This window comes from Triturus cristatus, chromosome 2_2 (assembly GCF_964204655.1).
Source record: "Triturus cristatus chromosome 2_2, aTriCri1.1, whole genome shotgun sequence".
NCBI lineage: Eukaryota > Metazoa > Chordata > Amphibia > Caudata > Salamandridae > Triturus > Triturus cristatus.
Window position 1 is genome coordinate 199,796,184 of NC_140582.1, and position 20,407 is coordinate 199,816,590.

The window sequence follows — 20,407 nt, forward strand, 5'->3', positions numbered from 1 at the left end:
CCGTGGGCTCGGGGGCTGGTGTGAGGTGCAGGGGTCAGGTCTGGCTATGTTACGAGGGCCGGGTCGAACAGTACTCTTAATGGGAAAAACCCACTTCTTCCAGACACCGGAGGAGATGAGGCAGTGGATAGAGGAACGTCCTGTTCTGAGGATGGAAGATTTGCACGGACCAACCAGACACAAAGTGAAAGAGCCGAAAGTAGTCGGCTTTCAGAAAATGCAGAGATCCCACCCAGGGCCACCAGAGGGCACGTCTACAGGGGGCAACGCCGTATGTCACAAGAGGGAGTGGTCGCCTACGGAGGAGAATTATACAGTCGCAAGACTCACAGCGGGCTGAGAACTCACATAACACTCATGTCCTCAGACGGCGTGAACCCTATACTGAGACAGATACCAGAGAGCACGACCGGAGAAGAAAAAGACAGCGCAACACCCCCTGATCACTGCAATAGTAGCAATGGAACAAGATGGTGAGACAGGGAAACCTGTTACACAGGGAGAGGCTCCCGACTCAAACTCCCGAACAAGGGCCTCAGAGACTTGCCATAGAATCAGATTAGTAAGGCCGAGCTCGATATCTGCCACCCCTAAACAACACCTCCTAGACCTGCACAGTGACAGAAGCGTCGCTATCAAGAGCAGGTGACAGGCCAGCAGAAGCCCAAGACTTTGAGACTTGTTTTTCCCCACTGTTTTTTTCTTCCTCCCTACTTCTTTTCCCCTTTGCACTCCCTCTCTTCCACCCTTTGGTAACGCTCTTTTCTTTATGTTCTTGCCTTGGTCGTTTAATGTGCTGCAAGAGTTGGGACTTGAAACGTAAGTTTTGGGTTGGGCAAGGCGACAGACCTCTCCTGCCCTTAATCACAGCCCCAGAGGTACTACCCTGGGAGGAGATGTGACACTAGGGGGATGGGGGGGTGGGAGGAGAAAGGGGGGCTGGGGGGGGGGGGGGGGAGGGTTGGGTCTAAATCACCTACAAAGTTGTTTAGGTTCAGTCATGGGGTCTACATGAAACACATGACCAGAAACATTCATATGTCTGGGTTTGCCTTTACTGTATACACACACACACACACACACACAAACAAATGCACCATAGCCAACCTTGAGTTCGGAGAGTGAACCCTTCACTGCTTTGACCTGGAATGTCAATGGCCTTGGGGATAAAATTAAAAGAGGGCTGGACACTTTGTCTAAAGCGTAACCACCGGGATGTGGTGATGGTGCAGGAAACCCATCTCAAAGGCACAAAATGTGGATCCATAGTGAGGGGCATACAGTGTCTTGGCCCATGCGGGGTACACCTCCGGCTCTAGAGGAGTGACAATCCTGATTAAGAAGTCGCCCCCCTTCTGTGTGACACGCACATGGCTAGACCCCCAGGGCACATTAGTTGGGGTGACGGGGAAATGGGGTAGGAGGAATGTGGGACTTCAATGACGTGATGCACACCCAGCGACAGTACGGGGGATAATATGCAGACGCCCTCTACTACACCATTGGCACGTCTTGCTGAGACCCTGGGTCTAGTAGATGTCTGGAGACAACTGCATCCAGGGGCATGGCAATCCTCATACTACTCCGCAGGGGATTGGGTCTACTCGCGATTAAACTATATGTTCCTCCTGAGTGGTGAAATACAGGACATACGAGGCGGAGTACATGGTCAGGGGTCTGTCTGATCATTCCCCTCTGTATGTATAAATAGGAGACTGACAACAAGAGAGATACACGTGTTGGAAGATGTCTGCATGGAACCTACAGAATGTGATAGTGCTAAAGGGCATTAGAGCCGACACAAACAAATATTTTGACGAAAACTTAGGATCTGTACAATCAGGGGTAGTAATCTGGGAAACAAAACGGTCCTGAAGGGGACAGGGCACAAAACTAAATAACATGGGAAAGGAGAAAAGATCAGGCAGAGTTAACCAAACTAGAAGCTCAGATCCTAACCCTTGAGAGACGAAATATAACACAGACAGACCCCACCCACCCTCGATACTAAGGCAGCTGACAGACATACATCAATACAAGGCTCTGGCTACCCAGGCGGCCAAGGCGCAGGCCCAAGCGACCTTACATAAACTATGATGTAAGGGACAATTCGGGAAAGCTCCTTGCATGGCTTAGCCGAAAGGAAGTAGAGGCCCGATGGGTAGTGAGCCTTATAGACCCACAAGGGCTTCCACTGATTAACGCCGAGCAGATAGGAAGCGAAGGTCTGCACTACTACAAAAACTTCTATGATGCCCGCCCCCTGTGTCTGACCCCTGACATCACAGACTATTTAGCAGGGATACATACCCCATTATTAGGAGATGTCGATAGGGGTGGGCTAGACTCAGACATTACGATTGAAGAACTTAAAATTAGCTGTAGCCCAACTACGTTCAGGTAAAACACCGGGACCAAAAGGACCTACCAGCAGAACTTTACAAGAGATGTACAGATCTCTTCAGTCCCAACCTTTTAACTTTCTTCCAAGAAGCATGCCAGTAGGGAGTCCTCCCATGTGGTCTACGTATGGCCACCATCATCCCTATCCATAAACAAGGGAAACCCCAAAATAAGTGTGAATCCTACCGCCCAATATCTCTACTTAATACGGAGGTGAAGATACTGGCAACTATCCTTGCCACGAGACTCCGTCAAGTAACAAGGACCCTGTTCCATCAGGACCAGTCGGATTCCTGCCCAGTCGGGCGACCAGACAACCTGCTTAGGACCCACAACTGGATGATGGAGGTCAAGGACCATGACACCCCCCCCACCTACTCCTGTCATTGGACGCAGAAAAGGCATTCAGCCCAGTCCACTGGCCATTTCTCGAGGCTACCCTGATTACATTTGATATAGGTCCCAATGTCAGGAAATGGGTGGGACTCTTGTATAATGGTCCAAGGGCTAGAGTTAGGGTAAATGGTAAGAACTCTGGAGACTTTCCCATGAGACATGGTACCAGACAGGGCTGCCCTTTGTCCCCGCTACCTTTTGCCCTCACGATAGAGACTCTGGCTTGGCTTGTGTGGTCCGACAACATACTGAGATATAGGGGTTTCAAATTCACCCAGAAGATACTTTGGAAGAAAAGATCTCCCTGTATGTAGACAACATACTTTTATATATTACGCTCCCAACTACAACGATTCCCACCCTGTTTCACACTATAGATAGATACGGGCACAACTCTGGGTACACAATAAATTGGCACAAATCAGTAATATATAGTCCATTTATCTTGACCACATGACCCACACTCCCCGGAGATCTCCAGATAGCCCACAACGGGTTCACCTACCTGGGAATTCCTCTCACCACCAATAGGGACCTTTGTTACCGAAAAACATTAAGCGCATAATCACAAATTTTACAGAACATGCGCAGCGATGGAAATCGCTACCACTTACCATTCTAGGCAGGGCCGCTATGTTTAAAATGATTACCCTGCCCCGATTTTTGTATGCACTACAAAACCCATACTTTCCCCATCACAATTGACTTTCCGAGAAATAGAGGCTGAGTTACGCTCACTTCTGTGGCTAGGGAAATAACCAAGAATTGCGCCATGTACCTTACAATGCAATCAATATTTGTGTGGCCAGCCTTTTCTCTCCCTAGGAAGATAAGGCTAAAGCCGATTTGCTCTAACTTGGGCACAAGATCACATGAAATAGCTATGCGTCTTCTGAGAACCAATACCCGAGAGGACAGTTGTTGCTCTAGCCAAATTCCTCAGTTGGTCTTGGGCCATACGCAGGGTCCAGGTAAACAGGAACGATCCCTTAGTGCTTCCAGCTTTAGAATTTTAAACTCACCTAGCCCTGTTATATCTAGTTTCCTTTTTTTTTCATTTTTTATTAGAAAACTGAAAGATCTCTACATTTTACATGGTTTTAGCATGACCTCTTGGGCTGGTCCTATTTGAGGGTTTTGTCGTATTTATTTTATGTATATACATTTATTTTTTTCACTTCCAAATGTACTGTATCTTTCATGATGTAACAATCGAATAAAGATTTGTTGATTGATTGATTGCAATCAATATAATGGAAGGTTATCGCTCCCTGACTTAGAGGCCTACTACTGGGTGGAACAACTGACCCCAGTAAATTAGTAGCTACATGCACCGGGTAATCATTCCACCTAAAGATTAGAGAGAAACCATGGCCAGACGTACATGTCTGCACTATCTATACGGAGGCAGAGGCAAGGGGAGACTTCTCCCGGATACCCAAGCTACGATAGAGGCGTGGGGGAGAGCAACAAAGTTAATGGGGTGGGATTGGAAACTTACTAAACAGACGCCCCTATGGCACTGCACCCGGCTAAAAGAAATATAGAAGTTGAGAGGCTTTGGAGGTTGGAATGACATGGATATCTCCACCATAGGTGATATCTTGGACAACGGTAAACTTAAAGAGTTTCCATACCCTTCAGACTGACTTTGCATTACAGACCTCCCAGTTCCTCAAATATGCTTAAATTAGACATGCATGGCAGGTAGAGAACATAGACTATTCCCCACAGCCAGATTATGCAAAATTGGAGGCGAGACTGCTCCAAGAACATATTCTCACCAAGGGTGTGTCACTTACTTACCGGACCCTAAATAACGCACCAGACAGACTGAGCAAGTTGCGTTCTACCTGGGAAGGAATTCTGGACACACTCAAAACTATAGACTGGAGACAGCCTTAATGCACCCTGGAGAGGTGGCAATTAAATCGCACCTTCGACTCATTCAATACAAAATACTCCACAAAGCCTATTACGACCGAGCCAGACTACACAAAATAGGACAAGCAAGTGAACCCAACTGCCAGAGATGTGGACATGGGGAGTGCAACTTATCACAACATTTGGGAGTGCACCAAAATACAGCCCTATAGGGGGGAGGATATTGCAGGAATTGAGTAAAGTACTAGAAGTCGTTATACCCTCAGACCCTAAATTTATATTGCTGGGAATTCCGGTGGATGTGGACTTGGGTCGGTCACAAATTATCTTTATTACACTAGCACTGGTAGTGGCACAGAGGGATGTAGCGAATAATTGGGGAGCCATAAACGTACTACTTCGAGAATGGAAAGCAGGGATGGACATGTACATGGCAGCTGAAAGGGTTACTTATAAGGCGAGGGGATGCCCTAAGAAATTCCACAAGGTATGGGGCAAGTGGAGAAAATATGGCCTTGATGTCACAGTGGGAGATGATTAGCTGGATCCAAGAGGGATGTTCCTCTCGGGCTCAATGACAAGTAAAGGGCCCTTAGCATCTAAGGGAAACCCAATGGAACTGCGATACAACTGTGTGGGCTTTATGAAGATGGGTTTTCAACAGGCCAGAAATGGCTATAAATGTGTACTGTGATACATGGCTTACTAATGTACGATACCACATGACTAACTGAATTTCGTTATGGTTGGTTTTCAAAAAAATATATATAACAAACTTTTTTTTTTTTAAAGTAGTAACATTGTGCAAGGTCATAAAATGTCAAAGTAGGTAAATCAGTGTAGAGCTACATCTATTAATCCTGTTCCGGGAGAGCTATGTCTTCATAGAGTCATTGAGGGTTGCATTAGCTTAGATTAGGCTCCAACGAGTAACTGGTGCAGCCCAAACTAGTATCCTAGAAGCTTGAGACGAAATGGTGCATTTTTGCATTAAAAAAATCATACGTTTTGCACAAAAATGGATGAATTTCCAGAATATATTTAAAGCTCATATTTGAGTGATAAACCTTGTGTGGTAGAAGAGATTTACTATTGATTTCATAATGTTGGTACGAAGAACAATGCAGCGAGGATTTCATTACCCATGTACAGGCAATAAATTTAACAAAGTACTTTTATTTTTAACACTTTACTGCTGATTGCTGTCAGTAATCCTGCAAATGGAGGTCACTAATGTAATCTTGTCTGATAGGTGCAGTAAAGCAGAAAAGGTGGTATACCAGAGTCGGGGTTGCCCACAAAAGTGGGAGAAAGTTTGGGGTCCGGGGTAACCATAGAGGGGTTATTGAACATGCCCCTTGGAGGAGTGTGATTGCATATATACAGAGATTTTGTTAGCTTAACCAGCAATGTATGAAGGTATACAGATGTCCTGTTCCTTTATTGGGGATTAATGAACACTGAATGCAGAACGTACTCCTGTTTATATTATTTCAAAACTGTGTTCATGAAACTGTCCTGAGAATAAAAATAATAATTCAGAAGCACTTAAATACAAAGTGCCCCCCCCAAACACTATTTGGGTGCAGAAAGGCAAAATGTTTGGCCACTCACAGTAAGCAGATTAAATGGTCTACAGAAAGAATTCGCTTATGAACACAAGCTCATTAAAAACATTTATGTACATTTGTACAAATATCTTTCTTGCTTGCTTTATTAGAATGGCAAACCACATTAATGCAATTAAGTAAAACTCACCTTAATCCGAACTTCATGAGCCTTTGGTGGTGCGACTTCCACCTCTTCAATGGAAAGCAGTTTTCCTGCTTCCCAAGCAACAGCAGCCTTGCAGTGGATAACCTAGTGGGGATGAGAGGTCAGTCAGTGGCTGCATTATCTCTTTATAGATAGCATCACAGGCATTATCCACCTGACAAGAGTAATCTCTCCTCCAATTTACACAATATTAATACGACACTGTGTGAATTTACACAAAGATTGAGGGACTGAGAAAATTTGGCTCAGGAAACCTCTTCATAAATATGCATTCACTAGACAATTGACGATAGCCATCTATTTCAGACCCAAAAGGGCACCCTTTTTTGGGCCTCGCTTAACATTGCAGCAGTTGTTACCAGTTCTTCAAAATAAACAAACGGGGGACTTTGGCTCCACCCAGCGGAGTAATTCTCTCTAACCTAATGTTTTTGGCTGTCTGGTGTGCCACTGCTCGCCTATGAACTGCCTGCATTGCATAAGGGAATATTTTACACATCACACTTACACCATATATGCACAGTATACAGAAAGCAATCCTTTTTGTACTTTCCTATTTTTCAATTCTTTAGGCAGGACTGAAGCGTTGGCCGTTTCACCACCCATACCATTACAGTCCCCTCAAATATCCCTACTACCACCACAGCATTCGTGCATGCATGTTTAACTACCTGAAAGCCAGACCCATTAGCTTTGCAAAGGCTTGTTAAACACACATTTGGCCTGTGTAAAGCCCCCCTGCACCTCCAAGAGCAGCCCAATATTGAGGCCTGCTGTAGACAAAGCTGCTTTTATTGCATCTTTTCCCTTAAAATCATTTTCCATACAATACTTAAGGGATGGAGGGTTCCATCGTTTTACTAATCAAAGTGTCCCTTAGCACAAGTTTGTCGTTCTGGAAGCTATTCTGAGTAGCTTTCCCCTCTCGCCAGCCATCGAATTCTGCTCCATCCCTTCCACATGCATCTTGCTGACAGTCACTACCCACTAGTCCATTTACGCAATAAAGATCCTAGGAGGGGACAGGCGAGCCGGGTGGTCCCAAGAGCAAGATACCACACAATTGCTGATCATAGACTAAAGGTTTTGATTTTGAGACTATCAGGGCTTATTTGTTACATTTGTTACATTAAATGATTAAAGCAACAGTGTTCAACAACGGGTGGAAAACAAATACAATTTGCATGAAGGATACAAAATATATCAAAAAAATACATCGAAAGAACTACAGTACGTGCATAGTAAGCTAGAGAAATAATTCCCATCACATAACCCTCATAAAAGTCCTACTTCGTAAACTTATGGTTGGCCCCCCAACAAGACCCACTTGCATCACAAAATTTAGGACCCTTACTGAAACCAAGGAGAAGTTCTTAAAGGAAAGTTCTCTGCTCTCAAACAGGGCTCAAGGCCAGCTCAAATACGGACCCGAAAACTAGGCCAGAGGCATCCCCATTAGGATTCCCCGACACCCTTCTGGTACATGTGCCTAGGCAACTGGGCTAAAACTTGGTCTCCTGGTGCAAGCCCCATGTACCCTATTACCCAGGCTGTAATATGGAGAACCAACATGGGCTAGAAACTTATGTAAGCAACACCACTCCTCCGCCCTTTGTTACCATTATGAGGTCCAAAGCCCATGCATGGGATAAAGCAACCAACTGTTAGAACTATACTAAATTTTGATACAGAATACATAAGTTTCTACCCGTCTTGAAACAATGAGTAAGCCAAGCTAAAGCCATAAAAATTCTAATTTATAGATTGCTTACCACACAACGAAGCATTGTGGCACTTTTTGGAAAGTAGCACGCTACTCCGTAACGCAAAAAGGATTAGTGGTGGATTAGTATAGGAAAATATAAGTTGTTACTTTGAGTGGTGAACATGTAGTTTGATTAAAAAGGATAAAAGGAGGGAGAGCCTAGAAAGTGTTATTTTGGAGTGTTATCATTGTAGTAAAATACGGCAAAATAACCTATAATTTCCCAAACTACAGCTATAACCAAAACGTTCTCTTATTTCGGACTAACGAGGTAACCCGGCACCATTTACTGGGGTTGGGTGGGCGGGACACAGTAGATTATGCAGCAGCCAGGTGAGGCAGGAGGAGTCTGACAGTCCAAGCAAACACAAAGCATGCACTTTTGATCAGGTGCCTGGCAGGACCACAGTCATCTCCGGTCAACCGCCGCTTTCCCTGCAAATCAGCGTAACCTCTCCTGCGCAAGTTACTGCCATAACCTTTCCCACCTAACAAATCCTCTGGCATATCTATTGATGCTGGACCTATCCCCCCGCCGCCAGGCCCTTCGCTAATGACCTACCAATTTGGGGTGCGCTTTGAGGCACTTTGCTCAAGAAGAGAATCACAAGTTAGAACATGTCTCTAAGTTAACCTACTCTAATCTGGCGTCATCCACACAGGTGCCCCAAAACGTATATGTACATCTAGATGGAGGTCAGCCAGATCCAAGCCACAGTCGTGGAATGTAAGAAACAGTAAATACCACATGCATTGCAGAAAGATAAAATACCAAACAAGACTATCTCCATTATAGGGCTAACGGCTAACCCTATTATCACAGACTATTGGGTCTCTCTTTTTGATGTAACAAAATGTACAGTCATAACCTTACCTAATAAACCTCTACAGAAGACAAATTAAATACACAGCAGATGAAAGTCCAAGGGAGGGGGGCGACAGGGACTCAAATCAAACAACGAATACACTGAGTAGTCTCTCACAATTTTGAACCTCTCACTTCCTGACGTGAATTTGAGCTGAAGTCTGAATCAAAATTATCCACAACCTACAACTTCAGGATAACTCTCCTTAATAATCCATCTTTTTCCAGGGAACTTCGGTTCGCCATAGCAGTGTCTGTACCCCTTTGAGTAGGGAGGCCAGCATCTTTCAGAGATGTGGGGTGAGAGGATAAAGGGGCTGAGAAAGATCATGGGCTTCTTTCCCAGAGCAATTCTGGGTAGTCAATGTGGTGCAGCCGGCCATTGAACTCCCTCCTGTGGAGCTCCTTTGATGCATTTACCACTGTCCACCTACAGAAACACCCTGGTTCACAAATGTGCTGCTTTCCTTGCACTTCTCAACCACTCCATCCAAACCTTATCGAATAGAACTACAATGCTAAATATGGTCTGACAAAAGGTGGCCATTTTTAGTCCCTCTGTTTCTATTCTGGCGACTTTTTTTTTTTTAGCCCTATTCAACTATGCGTCTACAGCTTTAATCTTGCCTCTGATCTGCCAAAGCTGGTTTCCATATTCTTAAGTTATTTCCCTACCAAACATTTACACTTCAAGTTTCTTATACATGGTTTTATCAGTTTCTGGACCTTCTACCATTTTCACTGGCGGTTTCCTCATCTTCACCCAAAGCACCCTATAAATCGTTCTGCCTGCTGATTCCGAAATAAAACAATCAGGCCTCAGTTCAGACCTTCAAGCCCCCATCGAGATTTCTTTCAGTAAAGTGGCCTTGTAAATGGTATGCTGAACTAAGGCATTAGATCCTAGGGTGACCCAGACTGTCTCATTTGTACTTAATCACACATTTACCAAAGCACTGCATATTGGTCAAGCCGGTTAAGTAGACAGCCTTTGACACTTTGTGTACAACTTCTCTTCAGTCACTCAACCTCCAGAGTGATCACATCCATTCACTCAGGTCCAAGTGAAATGTGCTCTCACCTTCAGCACCCAGCTCCATAGTGTTTCCTCCGAGTAATACTCTCCACCCTACTCCCTCTTCCACCTAGTCGAGGTTTCAAATATCTGCCCTTATTTTTCTGTCAGCGCCATAGAAGACCTACAGAGTGTACTATGCTTCAGGATTCAAAACCAGTCACTCCAGTCTCTCAAAGCAACCGTTGGGGTTAAAGTCAAAACTAGAACAGAGTCACAAACTCACTGAGGGGAGAAAAGCTGCTGCCCCGAGTATCAGACTCTCCACCCTACTCCCTCTTCCACCTAGTCGAGGTTTCAAATATCTGCCCTTATTTTTCTGTCAGCGCCATAGAAGACCTACCGAGTGTACTATGCTTCAGGATTCAAAACCAGTCACTCCAGGCTCTCAAAGCAACCGTTGGGGTTAAAGTCAAAACTAGAACAGAGTCACAAACTCACTGAGGGGAGAAAAGCTGCTGCCCCGAGTATCAGACTCGGCCAGAAAAGCTGAATCAGCTGGCAGTCGATCCATTTTTAATTTTCTTAAACCAAGCACAGGTATGTCATCAACAAAGACTGCAAATGCCGGATAGAAAATATCAGGCATAACAAATTCTACATCCGGGGTTGAAGGGCTTCCCAAAGCATCTGTGGCTTTTCGGACAATTGCATGTTAAGAATCTTGTAAAGGCAGCTTTGCTCACCACGCTTCAGGCCTCCAGTAGGTATACATTACGTGATGCATTATCTCTAATAACTGCTTAGGTTAGCAAGTAATCTCACAGAATACATGACTTAAGTTTGGCATTAAGTTTGATCTTACTACCACCCCTGTTCTTCCTTGCATGAGAGAAAGGGAAAGACCAAATACACAGTCTATAATATTTCCCATGCCATTGTACGTTATAGCAACATTTGAAATTCTGAAGATTTCAGCAAAGTACACGAAGGCAGATGTATGAAAAGCAGAAACGTGGTTTTATTAACGGAGAAAAAAAATTAAGAAATGTACTGGGTTTTAAATCGTAACAGAAGAGAACATGAACTAAGGCACACAGATCATCAAGAGTGTTTTTATAAAAAGGCAAACACCATAAAATGGTTTTACAGCATTTGACATAATCAAAGAGACATTTTAGGGTAGGCATCAGCACAACGAATAATCTAGTCGCTTTTATGTGCCAACTGCAAAACAGTAAAACTGTGGCAACATAACCGACAGTCCTTTACGTGCCTTTTAAACAAAAGCCACTATAAAAAAAACACAAAGTATCCCGTATGTCCGAAGGTACCTGGGCAATTAGAAGCCAACAATGATTCACCAAGTACTCGTTTAGCCAGAATTAAGATCTCAGTAGCAAATCAATTGCTAGAGGAAGAGAAAAGGAAAAAAATAACATTCAGGACTAAACGTAATGCGTTCTGCATTGCTATCAGGCCTGATGACATGGAAAAGCAACTACCAAGGTAGAAACATTGTTGGCGCTGCAACAAACATACTAGGCTCCTTTGGATTCACTAATGGGCTGACGTGTAAATCCTTTTTGAACATCTGGTACAGTCTCTTGTACCCAGACCACAGTCATTTGTAGTTTGCTTATAAATACACATGCACTTAGCTCTACTCTTGTTTGTTATTTTCTTTCTTTGCCCGTCACAATTTTTTGCCCTTAAATATATTAACAGATTAAGAGGCAATCTCTCGCTTTTAACATTCAGTGTTTAAAGTAATTAACATGCTTCCCTGAATGTAGGTTTATATTTCTCTGTTCACCATCTCGAGCAATGATTTGCTATTAAAAAGTTAATTCTTCTTTAAATGAGTCCTTGGCGAACAATTGTTTTTATTCTTTTCAACAAAAGCAACAATTCCTAGAGGAAGATGATATACCAGAAAGATAGTTAACACAAATTCTAAATCCAACAAGCATTGGCATAGCCAATAGGTCTCGCCTTTGGGACATTATAACTGTTTAGCCATGCAACAGTTGATGTTGTTGCACCAAGGATATTATGCTGCATAACTAAATCCTTATAAGGTCCCAAAAGCGAGACCTATTAGCTATGCCAATGCTTGAGTAAACCCAACTCTTTTAAACCTTTCATCACGAGCAACACTAAAAATTGTGGTGAAACATGCAGTAGTAATGGATCTGCGGTTCGTAAATATTTTAGCACCGTTCCAGTGGTCAAGTATACCTACACTCAATGAACATGGGTGGGCAACATTGTACTTACCAGCCTTGAGTGGCTTAATGTCAGTGCTTCTGGTTGCAATTCTGCTCTACAGTAATGACCACTGAAAGTGCATGTGCAAATAACGAGAATGCCGGACCAGTAAAAATGTACTCCAATAGTCGTAGTGACATTGGCGGTCTGAATCATGTTCGTGCATGTACTTTGGTCCTTCCATATTGGTTGTACCGAAAGGTGGCAAGGGTTTAACTCTCGCTTTTACATGGTGGTATTTTAGGTGGCATTTTTTTTAATAAAATTGTTTTAGCTGTTGTTGGTCCACCGAAAATTGGAGGTGTTCTGTATGAGGTATGAGCAATTCTATTTCCAACTTAACTTCTGTTTCCACGTGTGGCTGTGGTCTTACAATGTTAAGGCATGCCCAAAGATTTCCAGAAGAACGCCTCATTAGCTGCAACAGTTCTGAGATTCAAGGAGTATTTCTGGAAAACTGTTGTAAATTTCCATTTACAAGAATGTGGGGGCATTTCACCATTCATAATTGCACATGCCTCACATTTTTGCATAGTGAAATAACATTGCCTCTGGGCAGTGGCACGTTGTTTCCTTCCACTTAAGAATATACATATTTCCATGGACGTATCTGGATATGTGTTTTAGAATTTAGGAGTGCAGGTCACCTTTTGGGAATACCTTGCAGTCGCTATTTGAGCCATTTGCATTGTAAGATCGCATCCACTGCAGGTGTTGGATTTGGGCCTCTGGAGTTTTCTGAAAAGGGTGCAGGGGATGAAGGCGTGGAAGGTTTTTGGGGTCTCTCTTGTGACAGACTAGGAAGTGTTCTAGGTCCATGTGCCAGATGGATAAGAACGGGTTAATCGTTCCCAAAAATCCATATTTCGGTTGTGTGTAGAAAACTTGTTTAATGTGAATGAAAACAGGATTGGGAATACTTGGCGTGCGTTTATACTTCTTTTTTTTTTCTCCTAGAATAAAAGACTGCGGTTCACTTAGGAATCTTAAATTTCTTGGAAGCCAGTCGAGCGGCTGGAAAGCGACGCTCCATCTGGAAGTGTGCTTGGCGCTCCGGCTTAGTTATTTCGGTCTTGTTAGATAAGGAATACAGCCCGCTGGCCCATAAAAGGGGCTTACTGTTGCTTGGGGGTTAATGAGGGGTGGTTTATGGTGTCCTGCTTTGAAGTCCCTGAGAAGGGTCAGTGGTGGTTCTGGCAGCCTCGGCAACAGTATGAAGTAAGAAGATTTACCCGCGGAATCGAACAAATGTTGATCCGGGGTCAGTTCTTCTTATAAATTAGTTCTGAAAGGACATGTTACTTCTGGGTCAGCAGACACCGCAAGAGAGTTAAGCGAGCGACCAAAAGCAATATCTTACAAAAGTAAACACTGCCTGGAACAAGCGACCCAGATTTCTTTTTCTTGTTTTGCAAGTGGTGTGTGCGTATTTCAGACAGATGGGGGCTCGGGCCATTGTCTGTCTTTGGGTTCGGAAACACTTTAATGCCAGATGCTGGGAGCGAGGCAGGCATTTTAGACAAACAACTTTAAAAAAATCCCCCACACAAAACACATTAAAGTACCTACGTCTTACTGAGTTGTCTCCCTCTGATATGGTCTTGCTGGGCAGTAAGTTTTTTGCATACAAGCTTGAAAACCGATACAACGAGGCTGCCAAAAAGGGGCACCTTGAATTCTGGAGCCCAGGGTTGGGATCGGACAAGCAAAGGGGTCGGGGGTGACGGCAGCAAGCACGCGAGTGGTGCGCGTGCCCAAAGTTAAACAAGCGCGGCCACGGGCCAAGACATGCGCTGCTGACGAGAGAGGAAAGCCAGATGGCGCCTCTGCTTGTAAGCACGCTCCTGCGTGTGTAACCGCAAGCTCTAGGCCACCAGCAAAAGCATGTGGTAGCATTTTCTGAAGCCCACTTACAGTCTTGACAGGGCAACACATGCGCTGGCTCAGGGGAGACCTAAAAACATCAGTGCCAAGATTTCCTTGATGAAGGGGCGTGGCGGCGATGGAGTAAGCAGCGAAGCTCTGTCCGACTGACCGCCACTACAATCCAACCTGACCCCCCCCCCCCCCGGCACACATTGCAAAACCCCCCAAACAATGGACGGGGGTCAAGGCCACAACCCAGAGCAGCGAGAGTACCCGCAACCAACAGTTGACTCTGCCCTCCCTGAAGAGGGGCACAGCTCAGAGCGGCCACCCCTGGTATTGAATAACCTCGAATGGGAGCCCAGAAGCCTGTCATATCTGGGAGTAAGAATCTACCAGGAAACCGTGGACCTGCTAGAGGGCAATCTGGACAGCGCAGTAAGCTCTCAGAGAGTGTATGGGCTTCTGGGGAATGTTGCCATTGTCCATGGCTGGCAGGGTCTCCCTGCTGAAGATGGTGGCCTGGCCCCGTCTTCTGTACTTTTTCGGCACCCTCCCAGTATGGATCCCAAGGGCAACATTTAAGGACCTGGACTCTGATCACATTGTTCCTATGGGGAACAGAGCAAACCCAAAGGGGATGATGGACAGAGTGTTGAACATTGCAAGCACTCACCCCCAGTCAACTGATCTGGGTTTAATCCATTATCATTCTTTAGCTCACTCCGCCATCCCAGTTTAGACATGGCCATATGTAAATCAGTCTGACCCTGTACCTCATGGGATCAGTCCAGCCCGAACTGCCAAGCCAGGTCTTCCCCTGGACCGGAAACAAGCATCCTGGGACCAGTTTCTGGCTAATAAGCCGTCAGCCAGGCTAGCTTGAATCCAGTGGCAAAATGAGCAAGGAAACCACGTCTGGGCATACCCTGCCAACTTAGGGCGAACAAAGCAAAACCAAAGGGGATGATGGACGGAGTGTTGAACATTGCAAGCACTCACCCCCAGTCAACTGATCTGGGTTTAATCCATCATCTTTCTTTAGCCCACTCCGCCACCCCAGTTCAGACATGGCCATATGCAAATCCGTCTGACCCTGTGCCTCAGGGAACAGTCCAGCCCGAACTGCCAAGCCATGTCTTCCCTGGACCGGAAACAAGCATCCTGGGATGCATGTTTCCAGTCCAGGGAGAACCTGGCTTGGCAGTTCGGGCTGGACTGTACCCATGAGGCACAGGGTCAAGACTGAATTGCATATGGCTGGGTTCAAACTGGAATGGCATGGTGAGCAAAAATACGATGGATTTAGGCCCATATCTCTGTACTGGGGTGAAAGTACGACAGTATTCTGTCCATCAACTTTTTTTGCATTTTTCACCCCGAGTGGGAAGGGTATGCCCATACGTGGGTCCCGTGCTCTCCATGCCACTGAAATCAAGCTAACCTTGCTGAAGAGGTGTGAAAACCCGAAACCGGTCCTAGGATGCTTGTTTCCAGTCCAGGGAGGACCTGGCTTGGCAGTTCAGGATGGACTGTACCCATGAGGCACAGGGTCAAGACTGATTTGCACATGGCTGGGTTCAAACTGGAATGACATGGTGAGCAAAAATACGATGGATTTAGGCCCAGATCTCTGTACTGGGGTGAATGTATGACAGTGTTCTGCATTCTGTCCAACTGTTTTTGCCTATGGGGAACAGGACGCAGGTGAGTGGCTCTAACCACGCTGTGACGTTAGTTGGCGACAGGGAGGTTGGCGGTGCCACATTTAGAGCTAAATAACCTTGCAGAACAGCTCAACTGGCAGATCTAGTGGCTAGCAGCAGGGTGGAACCCGGAAAGGACCCAATATCCATTAGCGCTGACAGAGGAAGAAGAGGCAAAACTGGTACTGCGAGTACGAAGGCAGACAGCACAAGACACTATGGAAACCAAGGTGATCAATAAGTGCTGGTCCGGGTACCTTCAGTGCGCGAACCATAGAATCCCGTACTCAGAGTTACTGATGGCACTACTTCAAGGCCTCCCGGACAGAGGGAGCTGGGTGGGTATAGAAGACAGGGAGGAGGCAGGAGTACAGAGAGTGGGAGACCTATACTGTGACTTTGAAGTGCTCCCCTTTGAGGACTTTCGGGCAGAATAGGACCTGCCCCAAGGTCTCTTCCTACAACATAGGCAATCACCATGAGTGTGAGGAAACACTGGTGGACAGGAACAGTGAAGCCACAAGCACTGGACGGCTGCTGGTATGTCGCCATGGAGGATAAACAGTCCTGTCTATACAGGACCATGAACCAAGACATTCAGAAGCTGATGGAGCGATCGCAATGGGAGAAACATCTAGGGATACCGCTCCCGGAGGAGGCCTGGGAGAGTATAGTCGAGAGAACATTAAAAGCAACCAGAATTGCAAGGTTCAAACTAATTAACTATTACGTCCTACAAAGGGCCTACCTCATTTCAGCACGCATCAGGAAGCACTTCCATGTTGAGGAAGCAGCATGCCCTAGATGTGGGTTTAGAGGCACACACTACACATGTTCAGGGACTGCCCCAAGTTGACTCCATTCTGGGAAGAGGTCCTCCACATCTTAGGAGCAATTGTGAATAAAGAGATCCCCGGCTCCCCGGGCTGGTTCCCACATACAGCCAAGACCAAAAAGACAGCAAAATTCCAGGATTTGGCACTAGTACTTGTCAAACGAGAGATCAAGGGTTGGAGCATGGAAGCACAAGCTTGAAAATGGGCAACGGCGGAAGGGAGGATACTATTGGCAGCGGCAGGATGGGGCCTAGGCACCATAGAGCCAGAGCATGGGGACAATTAGTAGACAAACATAGGGGAGCCTAAACAGGAGAAGCAAACTCTCGACAGCTCCCCACCACGAAATCAGACAGTAGAGGAAGAGCAAGCCAGATAGAGAAGAGACAGGTCCTCAACAGGAAATCCCTCTACTGACAAGACAAAGAAACAAAAAGATACTTCTGTAGGAATATACTAAATCGACAACCACCTACGGAGCGAGAGAACAATAGGTGGAAGCGACCCGGGAGGGTGCGGGATACTAGTTGAAAGGTTTGAGTATAGAACGCAGCAATGCATTAGGATATATGAATGTATCGTACAGATTGGTTTGTATGTACTGTGACAGATTTGAAATGCCAATAAAATCTGGTTTAATAAAAAACAAGATTAACTTTACATATGTCCTCCCCACCACCCTGAAACAGGAGGACTTTACTCTTGTGCTCTGCAGGCAGGATCAAAAGCCTCCCGCAGCATCCAGTTATACAGTGGAAGTAACTAGAACCTTGGTACTGGAGCATCATCTTTACTGCATCATCTACCAAAAAACTGAGTGTACTGAATCGGGCACACAGATTTTGTGAATTTCGAGAAGAAATAAAAAAAGAAAAACAGCGAGAAATTCACTGATAGCAACCCACCTTGTTTCAAGTGTGTTCTGAATCAAAGATTCTGTGCATCGAATATAATGCTCACAGGTGCCAGGGCTAAGGATATTTTGGAGAGACTATCACAGCCCTTCCTTCGTTCAACAGCCTTCAATTTGGTTAAGCACTGATGGAGAAAAATCCCTTGGAAAACAGAGGCCAAGAATGTGCAATGACACAAGCCCTACATTTCAAACAATTTGTGAGCCAAGAAACTGCTAAGATGGACTGTTCAGGTTGCCATTGGACTATAAACTGAAAAAACAAGGAGATGATGGAGTTAGTTTGTAGATTTATAAAGAGTGATTAATCACCCATGAGGGTATCCAGGCGCTCTCCATGGGTACAGGGAGATTAAGTGGTTTGCCCAGAATCACAGGACATTGTGCCATTGCAAAGACTCAAACCCAGATCCCCAGCTTCCAAAGTCGACAGCTCCGGCTGCCGCACCATACCCTCCATATTGAAGAACATAGGACAGCAGATCTTTATTTGCATCGAGCTGGAATAAATACCTATGCAAGCCTCCTAATTCTTCTACTCATTGTGCTCCGAAGTAACTGCTAGAAAACACTGCAGTACCGCACAAATAAAACTTTGTACACAAAAAAGAAAGCTTATAAAATATGGATAGTGAAAGCAGTGAATGGTGCGACTCTAGAAGAGGGTAAGGGTGCTTTGTAACACTGTACTAAAAAAAGGATGTTTGGAAGGTGGGTGTGAATGCACGGTGACCCCTTTCTATTTAGAGAGGAAGGACATTGCCCACTTAACCAAATGGAGGAAAGTGAGTAGCTTTAATGGGACCTTAACAGTGGAGTAATCTTTTACCTTAGCACAATATATGTTGGCACACAAATACTGCTCACTTTGCCAGTGGATTCAAGCTAGCCTGGCTGATGAAGGGTGTTACCCAGAAACCGCTCCCAGAATGCTTGTTTCCGGTTAAGAGAAGACCTGGCTGGGCAGTTAGGGCTGGACTGTTCCCATGAGGCACAGGGTCAAGACTGATTTGCATATAGCTGGGTCTGAACTGAGATGGCGAAGTGAGTTTAAGAATGATGATGGATTCAACCCAGATCTGTGACTGGTGGGGAGTGTCTGAAAAGTTTCAGCGCTCCGTCCCTCTCCTTGTGTTTGCTTTGTTCACCCTAAGTTGGCAGGGTATGCCCAGACACGGGTCCCTTGCTCACTTTGTCACTGGATTCAAGATAGCCTGGCTGATGAAGGGTGTTACCCAGAAACCGCTCCCAGGATGCTGGATTCTGGTTCAGGGAAGACCTGGCTTGGCAGTTCGGGCTGGACTGTCCCCATGAGGCACAGGGTCAAGACTGATGTGCATATAGCTGGGTGTGAACTGAGGTGGCGAAGTGAGCTAAAGAATGAGGATGGATTCAACCGAGATCTGTGACTGGGGGTGAGTGTACGAAAAGTTTCAGCGCTCCGTCCATCATCTCCTTGTGTTTGATTCGGCACACACTTTAAATGCCACACGCAATGTCAAATAATGGTAATTAAGGAAAGCTACTGTTGGAGATTCCAATATACTGCAGAGGAATGTGCCCACCATTTACCCTTTCAAGGCTGTAAAAGCATGGTAGTGGTCCAGATGGGCACTGTGCCAATTTCTTTATAGATGTAAATAGGATGAGATAGGCCCAATCTGGTACTTTTTCTTCAAAAAATCCTTTTAAGAAGCAAGGGCATTCACCTCTAGCCAAGGCCACAGAATTCAATTAAAGTCTATGAGGCACAGATCCATGAAAGTCCACGGACTATTCATCTAAGAAAAAACATTTATTATATTTGGGGATATACATCTTGGATCCGACCTCCCTGAACCAAAAATAAACATCCCTGCTCTACAACGAGGACAGCGTGCGCGAAAATAAGTAGAGACCTTCTGCAGAAAGTGGAAGCAACAAATGGTTTTTATTAACTTGAAGTAAACATCTGACTTCGATGCACTCCTAATTTCTTATACTCTTCATTACCTTAAAGTTCTTAAACCTCTCTTTGCTACGAAAACAGATGCCTTTTCACTTTTAAAAAGTTGGCATTTTTGCTGTTGAGAGTTTAATGACAATACAGATCTCTTTGAAAGTATGTTTGAGTCCTTAACATTGCAGTTTGAAATTATTCCGCAATATGTTGCGTAATTCCGCGCGATTATTCCTACTTATTATTTCTGCTTAATGCCATGCCTCAAGTCTCTCACTCCATTGGATTTGGTCCATTACAAGAGGAATACAAAGAAAACAAAGAAAAACCTAACAGCTTTTGGTTCCAATTTATGTTCAATTGCATATCACAAGGATTGAAAACTAAAAAGCTGGGGTCAGGGTACGGGTTTTTAGTAAAGACTTCTTTTAAGCCACAATTGGAGGTTTACGTAGTTTAAAAAACTCCCTGCAGGGCGTCCTAAAGTCAGACAGCAACATTTTCTGGACAACCTCTCTGTGGGTCCTAGGCACATATTGACTATCACCACATCAGTATGAAGTGGTCCGGGACTGACAAAGTTACTGTGAAATTTCATATTCCAACGTATTTTAGGAGAGATCCCACTACAGATTAGAGGATATTTTAACCCGTGTGTGAGCTGGGATTTCGGTCTGTTTTGTGTGTGTTTTTTTGTCCATGGTAATGTTATTTTTCTAGCCGGAGACTTTCTGAATCCCCAGGCATTTGAGAACAGCAGAAACAGAAGGTT

The 20,407-nt window shown here is 45.0% G+C and overlaps 1 protein-coding gene across 1 annotated transcript in view; it reads right to left on the bottom strand.

Moving 5' to 3' along the window:
- LOC146862011 (alcohol dehydrogenase class-3-like) overlaps positions 1-20,407 on the bottom strand; it is a 101,362-nt gene that overhangs the window by 72,048 nt on the left and 8,907 nt on the right. The window contains exon 2 of the mRNA XM_085641169.1: positions 6,442-6,543. Within this exon, the coding sequence (XP_085497295.1) occupies positions 6,442-6,543 (102 nt within the window). The remainder of the gene's footprint in view (positions 1-6,441; positions 6,544-20,407) is intronic.